Consider the following 17012-nt stretch of genomic DNA (forward strand, 5'->3'; position numbering starts at 1 on the left):
GACAATCTGTTCATGTATTCGCCCCACGTCAACCCTTTTGAACACCATTTGCCGCTTAAGCTGCATACTTTTCGCTTCGTGCGGAAACCGTGTAGTATACACTCGAGATCCTTCGGTTGAAACTTTCTGGGCTGCTGCCTCCCCATTGCCATCGTTGAAAAAAAAAATCAACGTCCTATTCCCGCCATCATTTCGATTTTACGGGATATCTCACGCCGCATGTATCTTTCTTTAGGCAAACCTTGTGTTGAGTCCTTTGCCGTTCGCCTTCCGCACCTGCTACCGATTTTAGCTTCTTGAAAGAACACACTCCAAAAAATACCGTCACCATGGCTACTGTTAACGTTCGCCGGGATGTCACCGACCCCTTCTACCGCTACAAGATGGAAAAACTCCAGTCCAAGATCGAGGGCAAGGGTAACGGTATCAAAACCGTCGTTGTCAACCTGAACACGGTCGCCCAGTCTCTGGCTCGCCCCCCTTCGTACGTCATCAAGTACTTTGGATTTGAGCTCGGTGCACAAGCCAATGCCAAACCTACCGATGATCGCTGGATCATTAATGGCGCCCATGACGCACCCAAACTGCAGGATTACCTAGACGGTTTCATTGACAAGTTTGTTCTTTGCAAAAAGTGCAAAAACCCTGAAACGGAGGTCATTCTCAAAGACCGCATTGTCTTGGACTGCAAAGCCTGCGGTCAGCGCACCGATGTGGACCCTCGTCTCAAGCTGAGCACCTTCATCTTGAGAAAGACTCCCACCAAGGGTGGCAAAAAGGATAAGAAGGCTCGTCGCGAAAAAAAGAAGGAGAAGGGCGAAACCAATGGAGAAAAGAATGGCAGCCCGGGAGACAGCAACGGCTCTGACGATGGTGAAAATGGCGATGTTGAAATTGCAGCTGGCAGTGACGATGAGTTCACTCGCGGAATCACTGATGCCGCCAAGAACATCAACGGCTCTGATGATGAAGAAGTTCAGTGGTCCGTTGACGTTTCTGAGGAGGCTGTCAAGGCTCGCGCCAAGGATCTTCCCGATGACCTCAAGCGAACTCTTGTTCTGGAAGGCGCCGAAGACGATGACGAAGAAGGCGGCCCTACCAATTATGACCAGCTGGGAAGCTGGATCATCAAGACCGGCGAGGAAACCGAAGGTGGTGTCTCAAAAATCAGCGACATTGACATCTACAAGAAGGCCAAGGACCTCGGCATCGAGACCAAGCACAAAACCTTGGCCGTGCTTGCCCAAACCGTCTTTGATGAGAAGATTGCCAAGCAGATTACAGCGCGTGCCCCCATGCTGAAGAAGATGATCACCTCCGAAAAGCACGAAAAGGCATTCCTCGGTGGTACCGAACGCTTCCTCGGCAAGGAGCACCCTGAACTTCTTCCTCAGGTCCCCGCCGTGCTTCTTGGCTACTATCAAAACGACCTTGTGTCGGAAGAAGTGCTCAAGGCCTGGGGCCGCAAGGCTAGCAAGAAGTACGTCGACATCTCCACCAGCAAGAAGGTCCGCAAGGCTGCCGAGCAGTTCCTTACCTGGCTCGAAACTGCCGATAGCGATGAGGAGAGCGACGAAGAGGAGGAGTAAATGAATTATTCTCTCTTTTTCAAAGGAGACTTCCTGGTCTACTAGTCGTGTTTTTGTACTTTGTGTGACTCCTTGTTGTCCGTTGGAATATTCCTCTGTTCCCATTCAATACATCCACATCCACTTGATATGTTGATTTTGGAAAGATTGTCTATTCTCAATTTTTTTTGGTGCTTGCTTAATGTTTTCTTATTCCATTCCACTCTTTTAAACAGCTGCTATTCAAGTAGTCAGTTCAATGGAAATCTCCACTATTTGCGCAAAACACAGTTCTTGGCCATGACTACGTAGTTGCAAAATATAGATATATCTGTATACATCAGGCAAGCCCCAACGCAGCAAACTTAAGCCTCCCTTCGAGTCGCCCACCAGCATTAAATCGCTCCAATCCTTCCGGCAAACGAAGTCGACTGTCTTGCTGCTGCTCCTTTTCCTTCTGACTCTGAATTTCGCGCTGAAAGATAAACCACGTTAGATCCGTATTCCATGCCTCCATAGCTCGTATCGCATCTTCGATAGCCTGCGTGTCTTCTTTGGGACGAAGAGTCGCAGATGATCCGCTATGGTAATGAGAATAGTAATACTGTGGGCCGGCGAACATGACAATCCATTTCCCCAGGAATTCGCAAATCTCATCACCAGCCGATAACGGTAAACGGACATGTGCGAGTACGTTGATGAATAGCGAGAGCAAAGATCGCCAGAGTGTATGATGGGGCGTAAAAGAGCGTGCGGTAGCCGAAGAAAGTGTCAGATCTGTGCTGGCTTGTTGTTGCGCTGTTGATGATTTTTGTATTTGTTGTTGGTGGTGCCGACGCTCGAGATTTCTTTCTGCGTCAGCTTGAACCTTGGGCCATACAGATAGGTATAAACGGCGCCAGCGGGGGTATTCTGTTTCCACACGCGACGCCATAAAGTCACCGGCGTGTTCGCAGATACTTGCTACGGCTGTGCAGGCCGCACTCGCCACAAAGGTTTCTTCTTTAACTTCCTCGCCGTCCAGTTTCTGAGTATCCGCCCGTGAAATTATATCTGTCGTAGATGTTGTAGTTGTAAGATTGGCAACTCCTGGGCTGGATGAAGGTAACGCAATCCGCATGCTCAAAGATGGCCATATTTCGTTGACAAGGGGCAGGAACGACGTTTCATTTTGTGAAAGTACTGGGACCGCTTTGACGAGCAATGTCAGGATCGAGCGCCGAAGGAAAGGAGAAGGTGAGGAGAGATGTGGTGGGATGGACTTGACAATGTGCAAGAGAAGGTTATGTGGTTTGCTGAGCGGTTTCTCGGCGTCTTCAGGTTCTTTTGGGGCGGGTAAGGGTTCTTCAGAGTCATCTTCTGCGTCGAAATTGTCTTCGATAGAGCCCTCGTCCTCTTTGGGAAGCGGAGGTCCATCTAGCTCACGTGTCCATGGGCGATTCGGATGTGACTTGTGCTCTTCATCTGCCATAGAGTCTAGGTCCTCGATGTGTACACGCCGCTCTTTTTTCCGTACGAGATCCTGCACCAGTTGCGAAACTGTAAAAGGCTCGTACGCTTTCTTTCGGTGGTCGACATCGTGCTGCTCCCCGGTCTGGTTAATCAGCAACAAGCTAGGTTCTTTGACTCCCTCCTCAACGATTGCGGCAAGAGTCGAGTAGAGCAGCTCAACCAGTTTTGGATAGCCGTGGTACATGTCCACGATACCAAATATCGAGTCCACCAGATCGTCAAGATACGGAATGAGCCCGGCCCCTGACAGCTTGACCATCATTAAGAGAACCTGCGGTGGGTAGGGAGAGACGTCAAACGTGTTAAGCTTCAAAGCTACTGAGTTGACAAGATAGTCGACATTTCCAATAACCATTGTGCGAGTGTCAGGGTAGCCGCAGGCCTTTGTGATTATATTCAAGCATGTCATGGCATGGTTCTGTAAGTTAGGGTTATTCGATGCCAGATACTGCAGCACGGGATATAGGGCTTCTATTAACTCTGTCCGAAATTCAAACCCCAGTTCCTGGGACTGCAAGGCAATAGCTTCTAATGCAAGAGCTGACACCCTCCAGTCCTTAGGCTCTGTTGATACTGACTCGTTCAAGACAGACAAGGAAACTGAGTATAGTTCCTCAACCATGGTCACACGGGAGGAAAGTGATGTGGAGGAGTCAAATGTGAAGAAATCATCGATGCTACCGTTCACACCGGGCTTGAGAAATTGCAAAGACAGCCAGAGAGGTGCAATCATGCCGTCTCCAGATGCCTGATGGACACGGTTCATGACTAGTCTTGTTATCGTTTCACTAGACTGAGTTCCATTGAGCTTTCCAATCATAGACATGAGGTCTATCAATGTTTTCTGTTGACTGCGATGCTCTAGAATAACTGGAGAGAAGGACTGTACAGTAACATCCCTCTCTACAACGGCAAGTTCCATGTTGCCACTTATAGCGGGGTCAACTGGCTGTGGCATTGACTTTGCAGATTGAACCACTGTTTCAACACTATCACAGAGTCCAGTCGCAATATTGTTTTCTAATATACTGGAGCTTGCTTGTACTTGTGAAAGGACCTGGAAAGCAGTGGATATTTGCTTGATAGCTCGTTGTTTGGCATCTTCGTCGTTGCCTTGTATCGTTCGCTGAAACGACATAGTCCAGCTTTGAAGAAGATCTTTCAAAATGCCAACGACTTGAGGCTTAACCGTCGATAGGTGGAGGAGAGCAGAATATGCGTCACTTTGGCCATCGCTGGCATCGGTGTCCGCAAGTATCACGGTCGTTTCAACAAGCATTGATAGCGAGTCTTCTAAAGATTTCGTGCATTGTTCAATTATTGTTAAACAGAGATGAAGAAGTGCTTTTTGCACTTCGGTTCGTTCATGGCGCCTTATCTGAATCACGTTTGCAAGCGCAAGCTTGATCTGACCAGTTGTTGCTTTGAGCCACGACTCGTCAAGCACGATTCTATCATTTGACTGGGGCGTTTCTGGTGTTGGTTGCGCCGCGTATGAGGCTTCGTCATTTAGGACTGCCCGCAATAGCTCTGTAAGCAACCGTAAAGACGTCTCAAGAAGCCTAAAACTCCTCCGCGCTTTGGTAGTCGGTTTCAGGATTTTAGTAAGAGTCGACACCACACGAGGCATGATACTTGCTAGTACCACACGGTCAGTTACCCGAGTACAAAGAGCCTGTAAAGCCGACATGGCTGCTATTTGCACTGCATTCGATGGCCCTTCCGTGACACCTTCCAAGAGTAAATAAATGGTCTGGTCGAGGACAGTAGCAGTTCCGATCTCGTTAAAAATAGCTCTATCCGCAGCCGGGCCTTCAAGCATTTGGAAAATAGAATGCATGCAGTCGAAACTCGCAGATGAGAGCTCTTCCGAATCGGGTTTCAAACCCGCTTGTCCCCGATTTTGGGCAGGCGTTCCTCCGACCAACATGGTCAGGAGGATAAGCAATTGCTTGCCCATCTGAGGGGCCAGGGTATGCCGCCATGCTTTTCCTATGAGGATGGTAATACATCTCACGGCAAGTTCTAAACACCGTTGAGGAATAGTTTGAGCCTCGTTGAAGACCTGGGAAAGAGGGAAAAAGACATATTCGGCGAGCTTTGCATCGAGGGCCCCCTTATCCCCCAGTGGCCCAAGAACAGCATGCAGATGATCTAGGGCTCGTTGGACCTCGACATGTTCATCGGGATGCGTCTTGAATCTGAGTGCTGCTGAGCTGAGCGCAACGCACGCGGGGCGGAGCTTGGACAATCAGATGATGGTGTTGTTGGTATGTGGAAGAGTCGACGCACCTTTGCAAAAGTCTCCTGTCTCTGCACCTCCATATATCCTCTTTGTTCGCATTTATCCACAAACGCAATTATAAGTCATTTCCTTTCATCATCATGAAGTACAGCCGTTGATTTGTTAAGAAAACGGAAGGTGGTCGGCCTTTTCTGCCGGTCTTTCAAGGCGGTGTGGTTGAGATCCTACCGCCTTCAAACAAAGCCACCGATAAGACGCATGTGAATTCGCAAACGATTATTCTAGATAAAAAATATTCTTGATCATTGAAAAGATTCGTGTTTTGCCTTAACATTCTGCATATTGACCGCGACCATTTCGACCTGGTAGTGCATTTTCAACACGTTTACCACGTGATAGTGCGGTACCAATTAACGCGTCACGTCACGCGTCGCTACGGAGAGTTGCCTGCTCAGGCACCAGTCGACAGAAGAGCTCCAGTGAGGAAGAAGAGTCGGATTTTGTTCCTTGGATTCCCCCGCCCATAATTTCTCGGTCCATATTCTATGCTGCCAGTGCGGTTTTCTGCGCCGCATTGGTCCCGAATACCAAGGAGATATTGCGCTCTTCCAAACAGCCAAAGCCTTTTCGTCACCCAGACTCGTCATATCAATACAGTTCAAGTGGCTGGTGTGATACCGAGGAATCAGTCCCGATCTGTTCTGTGCCGTTCATGGTGTCAAAGATCATCTATAGTAGTCATGCCTGAGAAGAAATCAAGGCAAGCTACGCTGGGGTACGTCCGAGATTCGCAAACCACAATTGGGTGCGCTGCAATGAAATCACATGCCTTCCCCCACCCTGAGTACACAAGCTAATTTGTCTTGGAATGTCTATAGGAAGTTCTTTGGTTCTGGAGCCGCTCAAGAGTCCAATGGCGCGCCTAAGCGACAAACAACATTATCCTTCTCCAACGGCAATAAAGGGAAAGATGCATCAAAGACGGAAAAGGCCGAGGCTGAACAGGAAGGCAACGAGGCGGATGTCGATAACACGGAATTAAAAGACGAGGTCTCGGTTTCGCCCTCCAACGGAGTAAAGAGGGATCAGGAAGTAGTGGCCGATGAAAATTCCGACTCGGACATCCAACCTGCTACTAAGAGACGGAGGAAGACCACCAAAAGCCCGGAACGCAAGAAATCCGCGAAAGGGACATCAGTCGACGCTGCATCTCCCCCCAAACCCGTCAAGAAAGCGTCTGGTGAAGAGACTCCAATTGCAGAAGATGCCGCCGAACCTGCCGAGGAGGTGTCCGCGAGCGAAGAAGAGGATGAAAGGCCCGAAGTCAAAAAACAGCAGATAGAAAAGGTTCGCGCCACCTTAGAAAGCTCCGGTAACGACCCTTATCCGGACTGGAAAGCTGGGGAGCCTGTTCCGTATGCTGCTCTATGTACAACCTTCTCCCTCATTGAAATGACCACAAAGCGTCTTGTCATTTCAGCGCATGCGTCTCTCTTCCTCAACCAAGTTCTCCGACTCACTCCTGGAGACTTCCTGCCAACCGTACAATTGATGATCAACAAATTGGCGGCCGACTATGCTGGTATTGAGCTCGGTATCGGCGAGTCTCTGATTATGAAAGCCATTGGAGAGACTACCGGTCGAAGTCTGGCGGTTATCAAAGCCGATCAGCATGAAATTGGTGACTTGGGATTAGTTGCGGCTAAGAGTAGATCGAACCAGCCCACGATGTTCAAGCCGAAACCTCTGACTGTCAGAGGTGTTCACGAAGGGCTTTTGACGATAGCAAAAGTCCAAGGTCACGGATCTCAAGATAAGAAAATTTCTGGGATCAAGAAGCTTCTGTCTGCAGCTGATGCTGCCACTGCCGGCAAGGGTAGCAAGGGAGTGGACATTACCAAGGACAAGGGAGGGCCCAGCGAAGCAAAATTCCTTGTTAGATTTTTGGAAGGAAAATTGAGACTGGGGTTAGCTGAAAGGACGGTTTTGGTTTCTATTGCACAAGCAGTGGTTGCCTATGAAGCCGCCCTCAAGGGGGAGAAAGCTCCCAGCACCGAACAGCTATCACAGGGAGAAGCAGTGCTCAAACAGACCTACAGCGAACTGCCTTCGTATGAAGTTATTATTCCAGCTATGCTGGAGCATGGGATTCTCAACCTTCCCAGGGAGTGCAAATTGCAACCCGGAGTCCCTCTTAAGCCCATGTTGGCAAAACCTACGAAATCGATTACTGAAGTCCTCGACCGATTCGAGGGCAAAGACTTTACTTGCGAGTACAAATATGACGGGGAACGGGCTCAAATCCACTACGCCGCACCAGACTCGGTTCATCAATACCCCAATGCCACGGCAACTTTGCAGAAAGATTCCAAGGGACTCAGCTCAATCTTTTCACGAAACTCGGAAGATTTGTCAAAGAAGTATCCAGACATCCTCGCGAAGCTGAACACATGGATCAAACCAGATGTTTCAAGCTTTGTTCTGGACTGCGAAACTGTCGCCTGGGATGTCCAAGAGAAAAAGGTTCTCCCTTTCCAGCAGTTGATGACTCGCAAGAGAAAGGATGTGAAGGCAGAAGATGTCAAAGTCAAGGTTTGTGTCTTTGCGTTTGACCTCCTTTTCTTGAATGGCGAACCCACGGTCAAGAAGAGCCTGCGCGAACGACGTCAGCTTCTCCACGATTCTTTTCAACAAACTGAAGGAGAGTTTGCCTTTGCCCAGCATGGAAACACCAACGATCTGGAGGAAATTCAACTTTTGTTGGATGAAAGCGTCAAAGCATCATGTGAGGGACTGATGGTGAAGATGTTAGACACCGAGGAAAGTGGCTATGAGCCTAGCAAACGAAGCCGAAATTGGCTCAAGGTCCGTATACCCTTTTTTTTTTTTAAGCTGTGATTATATCTAATAATGTTTTAGGTCAAAAAGGACTATCTCGCCGGCCTCGGTGACTCTCTAGACCTGGTCGTTTTAGGAGCGTATTTCGGCCGCGGAAAACGTACATCGGTATATGGCGCTTTCCTCCTTGCAGCGTATAATTCCAGCAAGCAAACATTTGAAACTGTCTGTAACATTGGAACCGGATTCTCCGAAGCCGTACTGGAGGAACTCCACAAGGAACTCTCCCCTCTTGCCATCGACCGGCCCAAACCGTTTTACGAGCACTCCAGCGTACCCAAGGACCAGCCAGACGTCTGGTTCGAGCCACGGCTCGTATGGGAAGTAAAAGCAGCAGACCTCACGCTCAGCCCACGCTACAAAGCCGCCGCCGATGAAGTCGTGGGAACCACGGGGGGTAGTGGTGGTGGTGGTGGTGCCGGCAAAGGCATCTCCCTACGTTTCCCACGCTACATCAAGGCCCGAGATGATAAAAAGCCCGAGGAAGCAACCACTACTCGCGCGGTTGCAGAAATGTATCGCAAGCAGGAAGCTGTTGCAAAGGAAAATTCTGGGAAAAAGGGGGTTGACGATGATTTTGAATATTGACCTGTTTTTTCCGTTGAACTTTGTACGGCTTTGGAAACATGGTGTTTTCGAGCTGGCGTTTTCCTTGGGTTCGATGTTTCTTGGGGCATATTGTATAGTGGTAGTACATGTAGCTTTGGTGTGTTTAAATACCAGTATACTTGAATGGTTAAGAAATATGTATTTAATAATATAAATTAGCATCGCCACAAGAGTCAGCGACTGTCTATTTTCATGAACAACAACAGCATAGAAGAGAAAAACAATAGAAAATCAATTCATCCATATCGTACCAACACCATCGCACTTAATCAAGCCCAGAAAGAGGAGGGGGGAAAATAACACCATTCCCAACTACGCCGAGTAGAAGAGTCGCAAATATGCATACCAAAAAAAAAAAAAAAAAGTTGAAGAAAAAAAGACGATTATTACTACTACTCCTCAAATTTCCTCTTCACACCAGTCCCATTCCCGTTGCCATTCGGCACCGGAACTCCAGTAGCAGTTGGTCTTCGGTCTGCAGCAGCAACTGCACTACTGCCTGATTCCAGCGCCTGACGCTTTTTCCATGCAGTTTTGATAGCCGGCGCGGCACGGATGAGATCGTCCTCGGTGACGCGATCCTGGATCGACTCGAGAACTTTTTCGACAGTGGAGATGTGATTTGCGTCCTTTTTATCGTCGCGGAGGCGCATGTACCGCCAGCGCGTCTGGTCGTCTTGGTAGCACTCGACGATGGTGTCGTCCAGCGGAATCTGCAGGGCTTTCAGGGACTCCCATTCTGGGCTTGTGATGAACATTTCGCCAAACAAGCGGTAGTCGGCGTTGTTATACATGACGAAAAGATGAAATATGGGCATGGCGTCGTAATCGTAATACGGCTCAACGACACCCTCGGCCTCGTCGTCTGTATCTGGCTCTAACAGCGGGAATTCAAGGCGCATGCGAAAGTCGATTGTATTCTCGGCGGGCGGTTTCCATTTGAGAATGTGCTCGTCGGTGCCGATTTTATAAGGGGTGCTCCGACACGTAAAGATAAGCCCATCATTGCCGTGGATTTTCTTCACTTTGGGGATGATCTCGCGAAACATCATTTCAATGCCGTAGCTCACCTGGGTTGATTTGTCCTCGACGGCGAACACGCGGTGTTTTTTTTCTTCGGGGAAGCGCTTGTACATGGCATTGTACGGCTTGAGGACTTTTTCTTTGAAATAGGCCAGGCGTTTGTCCAGCGTGCGGTGCATCAGGTTCGTGCCGTCGAGGACCATGCAATCAAACACCAGGTATTTCAGCTGCGTGGTGCCGTCGTCATAGGTATCCTTGACCAGTTCCCCATCCACCAGCGTCTCGATATGAAAGGACTGATAAGTCTCATCATTCGGCATGGGGAAGTGCAAACCGGGAACAAATCGATAGTCATTCTTGCGATCAATCAAATAGTGAATCTCGGGACTAGTCTCAGAATCCCCCTCTGCAAAGTACATCAAGCAGCGTAACCCATCTGTCTTTTCGCAGACGTAGTAGTCTTCCTTTTGTAATTCAACCAAGTGTTTTGCCGAGAAGGAGACGGGTTGTGCGCCGGGGAAGTTGAGGTTGTTGCGTTTTAGGAGATTGGCGACTTCGCGACGAAACTGGTCGGCGAGGACAGGGTCGGCTTTGATGCCGATTGCGTCGAGGTTGGGGACGCTATGTGCCATTTTTTTTTTATTCCTCCCTTTCAATATATTTTGATCCTTTTGTGTTCTGCGCTCGCGTTTGTTCGTTTGTCTCGAGTCGAGCTCGGTTTCGTGCGCAAGGAGTGTCCGATGTGTTCGCAATGAGAGAGGTAAGCTGAAGTGGTTAATAAAAGGATTGAAAATTCATAACATGTTCGCTTTCACGAATCATCATGAAAGGAACTCGTGGCCGGAACGTTACAGCATCGAAACAGAAAGAAAGCTGAGGCGGCGTCGTGGAATTCAGGTCTGCCAGAGGCAGAATGTGGCACGTGCGGCGGACCCATGTGAACTTTATGAAGCTTAATCACCTCTGGGCATATTGTCATTGGATTTATAAAGTGAACTTCAATGACTTCAACTAGTGAGAGAAAAGCGATTCTATTTCAGACTGACTGTGCAAATGTCTCATGTACGTGGATAATAATAAACCCAATCAACGCGTCAACGCCAGCAGTGTACAGCGGGTATCTCTTCATACTATCAGTCCCAAGCATTCCGATCCGTAACGCCATAATAACCATATACTACAAGGAAATGCAATAAATAAAAAAAGCAAGTCGGCTACGAGCCGGCCGCCACCGTCGTCTTCGAGGCAGGGGTATTGGAAGGGCGGTTGGTTGTTGTGGTTTGTGTGGTTGTTGGTTTCTTGAGGTGGTCGCCAGACGTCGCCTCGGGCAATGCTGGCGCTGTCATGGTCGTAGGACTTTCGGTCTGAAAAAGCCCAATGGAGTCGCCATTTGGTTGGCTTGTAGAGAAAATTCCGCCGCCGCGAGCGCTCCCGAGCACATTGGACAGCATCTCCTTCATGCGCACGTAGTGGTATTTCTTGCGGGTTGGCACGAGGGTGTGAGTAACGAGCGGTGCCGGGCGTGAGAGTGATATAGCGGCCATGACAGCGTCGCGCTCTTCGTCCGAGTCGACGGGACCGTTGGTCTCGAATTCGTCTTGCAGGGGGGCGTTTGCATCAATTGCGGCTTCTTGGAGGTTGTTAGCATGCACGAAAGACAGAAAACAAAAGACAGAAATGAAAGTGAACTGACTTTGTTGGCGAGCCTGGTTCTTCTTCTGATACATTTGCAGCAGCATATCATATGGAAGCGTGCGTCCAGGGACAGCACGCTTTGCGCCCATCGAGTGGCTCTTGCACGTAAGCGACCTGGCGCACTGGGCACCATTTGGCAGAGTGACACCACACTGCTTCTCGACATCGACGGGGCCCTTTGGCTTGGGCACTTTTGGTTTTGGTTCTTCCTTCTTTTTCTTCTTCTTGGGCTCTTTGCTGTTTGTTTCTTTTTCATCGTCGCCGTCGGCCTTGCGTTTCTTGCCCTTTTTCGGTCCCTCGCCATCAGCCATGCCCTTGACGGCGCTCTTTTTGGCGCTCTTTTGCCCGCCGACAATGCCGTCTTCCTCCTTGTCGTCGTTGTCATCGGCGTCCTTGTCAACAACCTTGGCCTGCTGGTTCTTGGCGTCGCGAGCCTCCTTTTTGCGTCGCGCTTTCTCTTGTTTTGCCCTTAGACACCCTCGGATATGTTCCGCTGCTGTCTGTTTCAATTGCGGCCGTTTGCAGTGCTTGCAAATGACGGTTTCCAGCTCGTCTTCGCGCGGTTTTCCAGACGGGAAGGCGGCCAGCGTCTTTGCGTCCATTTCGGGGAGAACGGGGGTGCCACCTGGGGATCCGGGGTCTGCATTTTTTAATATTTTATTAGTTTTTATTCATAAAGCAACTCAACAAAAGTATGCGATAAAAGTAAATGGGGGGGTGTGTGTACCTTCGGCCTTGCCGCCGGTCTTGGCGCCGCCCTTGCCAGACGACGCCTGCTTCTTCAGCTTGATCTTGCCCGGCTTGGTATCCTTGTCAGAGAACTTGTAGCCCGACGCGTCGACCAGGTTGCTTGCGTTTGAGGACACGGACGAGGCTGTTTTGGTCAGTATTTTTCTTTTCTTTTCCTATCGCAAATGAGAGAGCGAAAACGAACCTCGGCCTGCAGCTCCGTTGGTCGTCGCCATGGTCGCGTTGGGGACGGGTTCAAGGTTGAACAGGAGGCTGTCTGTATGTTGGCAAGGTTTTATTGTAGACGATGTATATATCCTGCCCGCTTGTTGATAATTTCTTGTCTCAAGTTATAATTAACGCGAATGAATAAAATGTTGAAAGTTTGATGCGTGATCAGAATACGTCCGGGGAAGCGGATCCGGCCCCTCGGGCTGAAACGGGTCACGTGCAGTGCAGTACATTCCCATATTTTTTTTACACTTGAGATGAATATTATTTACATGTCTATATATATATATATATATATGTATGTATGTATTGTACAAAAATGATACAGATAGTACACTATTTATACCGGGCAAAGCATAGCGTGCTGTTCGTGCCGCCGAAGCCGAAGCTGTTGGTCAGTGCGACATCGATCGTGCGCTCCTGCGCTGCGTTGGCGGCGTAGTTGCAGTCGAATTCGGCCGTTTTGTGGTCTAGATTTATAGTAGGGGGCATGATATTCTAGGATTGTCAGTCATTCTCTCGAAAAGAAAGAAAGAGAGGAGGGAAATACCTCATGTATCGCCAAAACCGCAAAAATGGCCTCAATAGCACCAGCACCACCCAACAAATGCCCAATGGCACCTTTGGTCCCACTCACATTGATTTCTTTCGCATCTCGTTTCCCTTTTTGGTCGATAAGTAAAGCCTTTATGGCTGCGTTTTCCGCCGCATCGCCGACAATCGTCGACGTGGCGTGCGCGTTGATATAATCCACCGCGGCAGGCGGAATATTGGCGTTTCGGAGAGCCTTTCTCATGGCTGCCAGCGCGCCCTCGCCGTTTTCTTTGGGCGCGGTCATGTGGTATGCATCGCCGGAGGTGCCGTAGCCTTTGAGCTCAGCGTAGATGCGGGCGCCGCGGGCTCTAGCGTGCTCGAGTTCCTGTGCTGTTAATACAGGTGGAAAAGAAAGAGAGAGAGAGAAGGAAAGAAGGAAAGAAGGATAAGACGTACCTCGAGAACTAAAACGGCAGCCCCCTCGCCAACAACAAAGCCCTGGCGATCCGCATCAAACGGACGCGAGGCTTTTGTTGGATTGTCATTGTAGCCCGTAGCCAGGCTTCGCGCGCGCGCAAAGCCTCCAAGAGCCAATGGATGAATACACGATTCAGCACCCCCGGCAACCATGACATCTGCATCACCAAAGGCAATAAAACGGGCAGCGTCTCCGATAGAGTGGGCGCCGGTGGTGCATGCAGTAGTGGCAGCATGATTCGGGCCCTAATCAAGTCAGTTTTGACCGGCAATAAATTAGAAAGGGAACATACTGTAAAGCCGAATTTCATGGAGATATGCCCTGCGCCGAGATTGATCAGCAGCTTCGGGACAAACAAAGGCGAGATCTTTTTGTATCCCTGAGAAGCGTTAGTCGAGATGTTTGTTTTTCGGCTGGTGCACAGTACAACTCACGCTTTGTTCATAGGACACGACGGTGTTGTAGATTTCTTCGAAATTGCCGATACCAGAGCCCAGACAGACGCCCTGTTACGTTAGCACTCAACCTGACAATGCGTGAATAAAACATACAGTTTCAGCGCACTGCTCCGGCGACGTCGGCCTCCAGGCGGCATCGTCGAGGGCTTCGTGGGTAGCCGCCATGGCGAATTGGGCAAATAGTGCCATTTTGCGCTCTTCCTGATGATATTTAGCAACTTGACATATACAAAGAAGAAAGAAAAAAAAAGTTACATCACGAGTCAACCAGTCCGAAGGCGTCCAGCCGCCATCCTTGCGAGCACCGGCCGGCACAACAGCCGCAATCTGTGACGGGATATCGGCGAAACGGGGATGGCGATGCGTGATATTGACAATCCCGCAGTGGCCGTCGAGCAGACGAGACCAGATGCGACGAGTGCCTTGACATGTATATCAGTCATATCCCCTTGTATATTGGGAGGGTTGTATATACCAACACCAAGAGGCGTCACCGCGCCCAAGCCAGTAACAACCACCCTCCGCATGGCATTATTTCTCCAGGTCTTTCCTTTTTCGAGAATAGCGAGGTTGTATGTATGTTTAAATGCAAGCAAGATGCAAGATAAGAAAGTAGAAAATAGCTGCGCGACAATTGGCTGGAGGGATACGCAGGATCACACGAGTCAAGCAGCGATGGTCGAGAAGGGAAAGTCGGCGCGACAAACGTTCATTCTGCCGGGCGGAGTAGTATGTATGGTATATGAGGCAGGTCTCCCCGCACGAGTGGGATTGATCATGTGCATATTAATAATAGTTATTTCCTGTCTACATTATTTATTATTCTTTTTTTTTTGTTATCATTATTATTTATCTAGTAGAAATTTGAAGAATTGATTGAGAAACCACCGAGTCGCAAGCGGGGCTTCCGGATTGGGAAAGTCGATGCAGCGGGCCAATTGCATATCAGAGACTATAAATCTCTCTTCTTCTCTTCTCTTTTTCTTCTCTTCTTCCCCCTCTCTCTTTTTTTTTTTGTCTGTCCAGGATAAATCTCTAGGTCAGAAATAATGCTTCCATTAAAAGCATTCCTCCTCACCTTGCTCTCTCTGAGCAGCGTGCTGGGCCATTCACACCACCACGACGATGACGAAACCGTTCCTGAAGATAGACGCGAGGAACTGCTGAAGAAATGGGAGCAGGAGGTCGGCTTTTACCTTTTCCACTCAACATATACTATGTACTATACATACTAATACCGACCACAGTGGGGTTTCTCTGGCATCTCAACATTTGCACACATGAAGGCAGTCAAGTGCCTGCTGGAGCCAGATGAGCTGTACGACATTGCCATCATCGGCGCCCCGTTTGACACGGCCGTGAGCTACAGGCCTGGTACGTTTTTCACTACCTACACACCTTTTTATATCTCTAGCTAATACTTCCACAAAGGCGCCCGTTTCGGCCCTCGCGCGATTCGCGCTGCCAGTGGCCGCCAACTGCCCGGCACCAGCTACAACGCGCGCGCAGCAATCAACCCATACCTGTCCTGGGCAACACTGCGCGACTGCGGCGATATCCCCGTCACGCCGTTTGACAACGCGCTGGCCGAGCGGCAAATGTACGAAGCCTTTCTAGAGCTGGGCACACGCCCTGCCAAATCCATTGCGCCTGCCAGCAGCAGCAGCAGCAGAACCAAAAGCATTGGATCTGGAAAACCAAAACTGGTCACGCTCGGCGGCGACCACAGCGTCGCGCTACCAGCTCTGCGCGCTCTGTATCAGATATACCAAAAACCCATCACGGTGCTACACTTTGACGCCCACCTCGACACCTGGAACCCCGTGCGGTACGCATCGTACTGGCTCTCTGAGCAATCGCGGTTCAACCATGGCAGTTTTTTCCATATTGCGAGTACTGAGGGACTAATCTCCAACACCACCTCTGCGCACGCCGGCATCCGGACTCGGTTGACTGGCGTTGATGATGGCGATTACACAAACCCTGGTCCCGAACAAGGGTTTTTGCGTATTCATGCCGACGATATCGACGATATCGGTCCCGCTGGTGTAGTAGACTCGATTATTGATCGTATCGGTTTGGACCCGGACCAACCGGTTTATTTATCTGTTGATATCGATGTTCTCGATCCGGGCACTGCCCCCGGAACAGGTACCCCGGAGCCTGGCGGGTGGACGACACGAGAGATGATTCGCATTCTGCGAGGTATTGAGAAACTAAATCTTGTTGGTGCGGATATCGTCGAGGTGAGTCCTAGTTATGATAATGTCGGCGAGACGACGGCCTTGGCGGCGGCGCAGGTGGCTTTTGAGATTATTACGAGTATGGTCAAGGCTGGGGTTGATCAAGATTTGGGCGGTTGGTATGGCAAGAAAGAAGGGGAAGTGTTTGATGATGAGGCTGTGGGGAAGGATGAACTATAAGTAGCTCTTTTCAAGCATGCATGTTGTGCGGAGTTTGCTCGTTGTATGACAGTAATGATGATGATTATAATTGTATATGAAAACCTCTTATTCAATTCACTGTTAATCTGTAGTACTGTAGTAGTATTCAGCTGATTCATCGAGATCGGACAGACGCAAGAACAGGCAACCAAGGAAAAAAAAAGTCAAGTCTGATCTGATCTGCATCTACAGCTGATGCCGGGGTTTTGGGCTGAGTGATGACAGAGATCAGCATATAATTTGCATATTCAGGGAGATACAACAGGTAAAGTCAAGGTAAGGAGTAAAGACGCCTGCAACTCGGAGAAAGAAAAAAGAAAGAGAAAAAAAAAACGCCAAAGGAAAAAATAAAAGGGATCATCCGATAAATGGCTGGAATGTTTATAAGGCGAAGAGGGTCGTAAAGAAGGGTAATGTTGAATATGGACGGTATAATTCTCATATCGAGTCGTTCAATAGGTGATATTTCGAATAGGTGGGTGACGTTTTTCGATAGATGCCGAATTATCCGGAAGAAAATTGTAGTTATTGTCTGTTGATATCTATAGACGTCAGTCAGCTATGAAAGAAGGAAAGCAAATACAGCAA

The 17012-nt window shown here is 49.2% G+C and overlaps 6 protein-coding genes across 6 annotated transcripts; 3 read left to right on the forward strand and 3 right to left on the reverse strand.

Moving 5' to 3' along the window:
- Nucleotides 1–329: 329 nt before the first annotated feature.
- On the forward strand, nt 330–1589 carry TRUGW13939_06292 (uncharacterized protein; the record flags this gene model as incomplete). Its single annotated transcript, XM_035489445.1, has 1 exon — nt 330–1589. The coding sequence occupies one exon, from the start codon at nt 330–332 to the stop codon at nt 1587–1589; it is 1260 nt and encodes a 419-aa protein (XP_035345338.1).
- A 319-nt stretch (nt 1590–1908) lies between these two features.
- Nucleotides 1909–5405, reverse strand: TRUGW13939_06293 (uncharacterized protein; the record flags this gene model as incomplete). Its single annotated transcript, XM_035489446.1, has 2 exons — nt 1909–5322; nt 5373–5405. The coding sequence occupies 2 exons, from the start codon at nt 5403–5405 to the stop codon at nt 1909–1911; spliced, it is 3447 nt and encodes a 1148-aa protein (XP_035345339.1).
- Nucleotides 5406–6065: 660 nt separating this feature from the next.
- On the forward strand, nt 6066–8811 carry TRUGW13939_06294 (uncharacterized protein; the record flags this gene model as incomplete). The annotated part of the gene is made up of 3 exons (XM_035489447.1): nt 6066–6130; nt 6204–8190; nt 8245–8811. 3 exons carry the CDS (start codon nt 6066–6068, stop codon nt 8809–8811), a joined length of 2619 nt encoding a protein of 872 aa, XP_035345340.1.
- Nucleotides 8812–9224: 413 nt separating this feature from the next.
- On the reverse strand, nt 9225–10487 carry TRUGW13939_06295 (uncharacterized protein; the record flags this gene model as incomplete). Its single annotated transcript, XM_035489448.1, has 1 exon — nt 9225–10487. The coding sequence occupies one exon, from the start codon at nt 10485–10487 to the stop codon at nt 9225–9227; it is 1263 nt and encodes a 420-aa protein (XP_035345341.1).
- A 582-nt stretch (nt 10488–11069) lies between these two features.
- TRUGW13939_06296 (uncharacterized protein) lies at nt 11070–14507 on the reverse strand (the record flags this gene model as incomplete). Its single annotated transcript, XM_035489449.1, has 10 exons — nt 11070–12190; nt 12278–12424; nt 12485–12623; nt 13061–13429; nt 13501–13767; nt 13815–13901; nt 13957–14028; nt 14074–14181; nt 14236–14402; nt 14456–14507. 10 exons carry the CDS (start codon nt 14505–14507, stop codon nt 11070–11072), a joined length of 2529 nt encoding a protein of 842 aa, XP_035345342.1.
- Nucleotides 14508–15029: 522 nt separating this feature from the next.
- Nucleotides 15030–16403, forward strand: TRUGW13939_06297 (uncharacterized protein; the record flags this gene model as incomplete). Its single annotated transcript, XM_035489450.1, has 3 exons — nt 15030–15164; nt 15228–15354; nt 15412–16403. The coding sequence occupies 3 exons, from the start codon at nt 15030–15032 to the stop codon at nt 16401–16403; spliced, it is 1254 nt and encodes a 417-aa protein (XP_035345343.1).
- Between the last annotated feature and the right edge of the window lie 609 nt (nt 16404–17012).

Source organism: Talaromyces rugulosus, chromosome III (assembly GCF_013368755.1).
Source record: "Talaromyces rugulosus chromosome III, complete sequence".
NCBI lineage: Eukaryota > Fungi > Ascomycota > Eurotiomycetes > Eurotiales > Trichocomaceae > Talaromyces > Talaromyces rugulosus.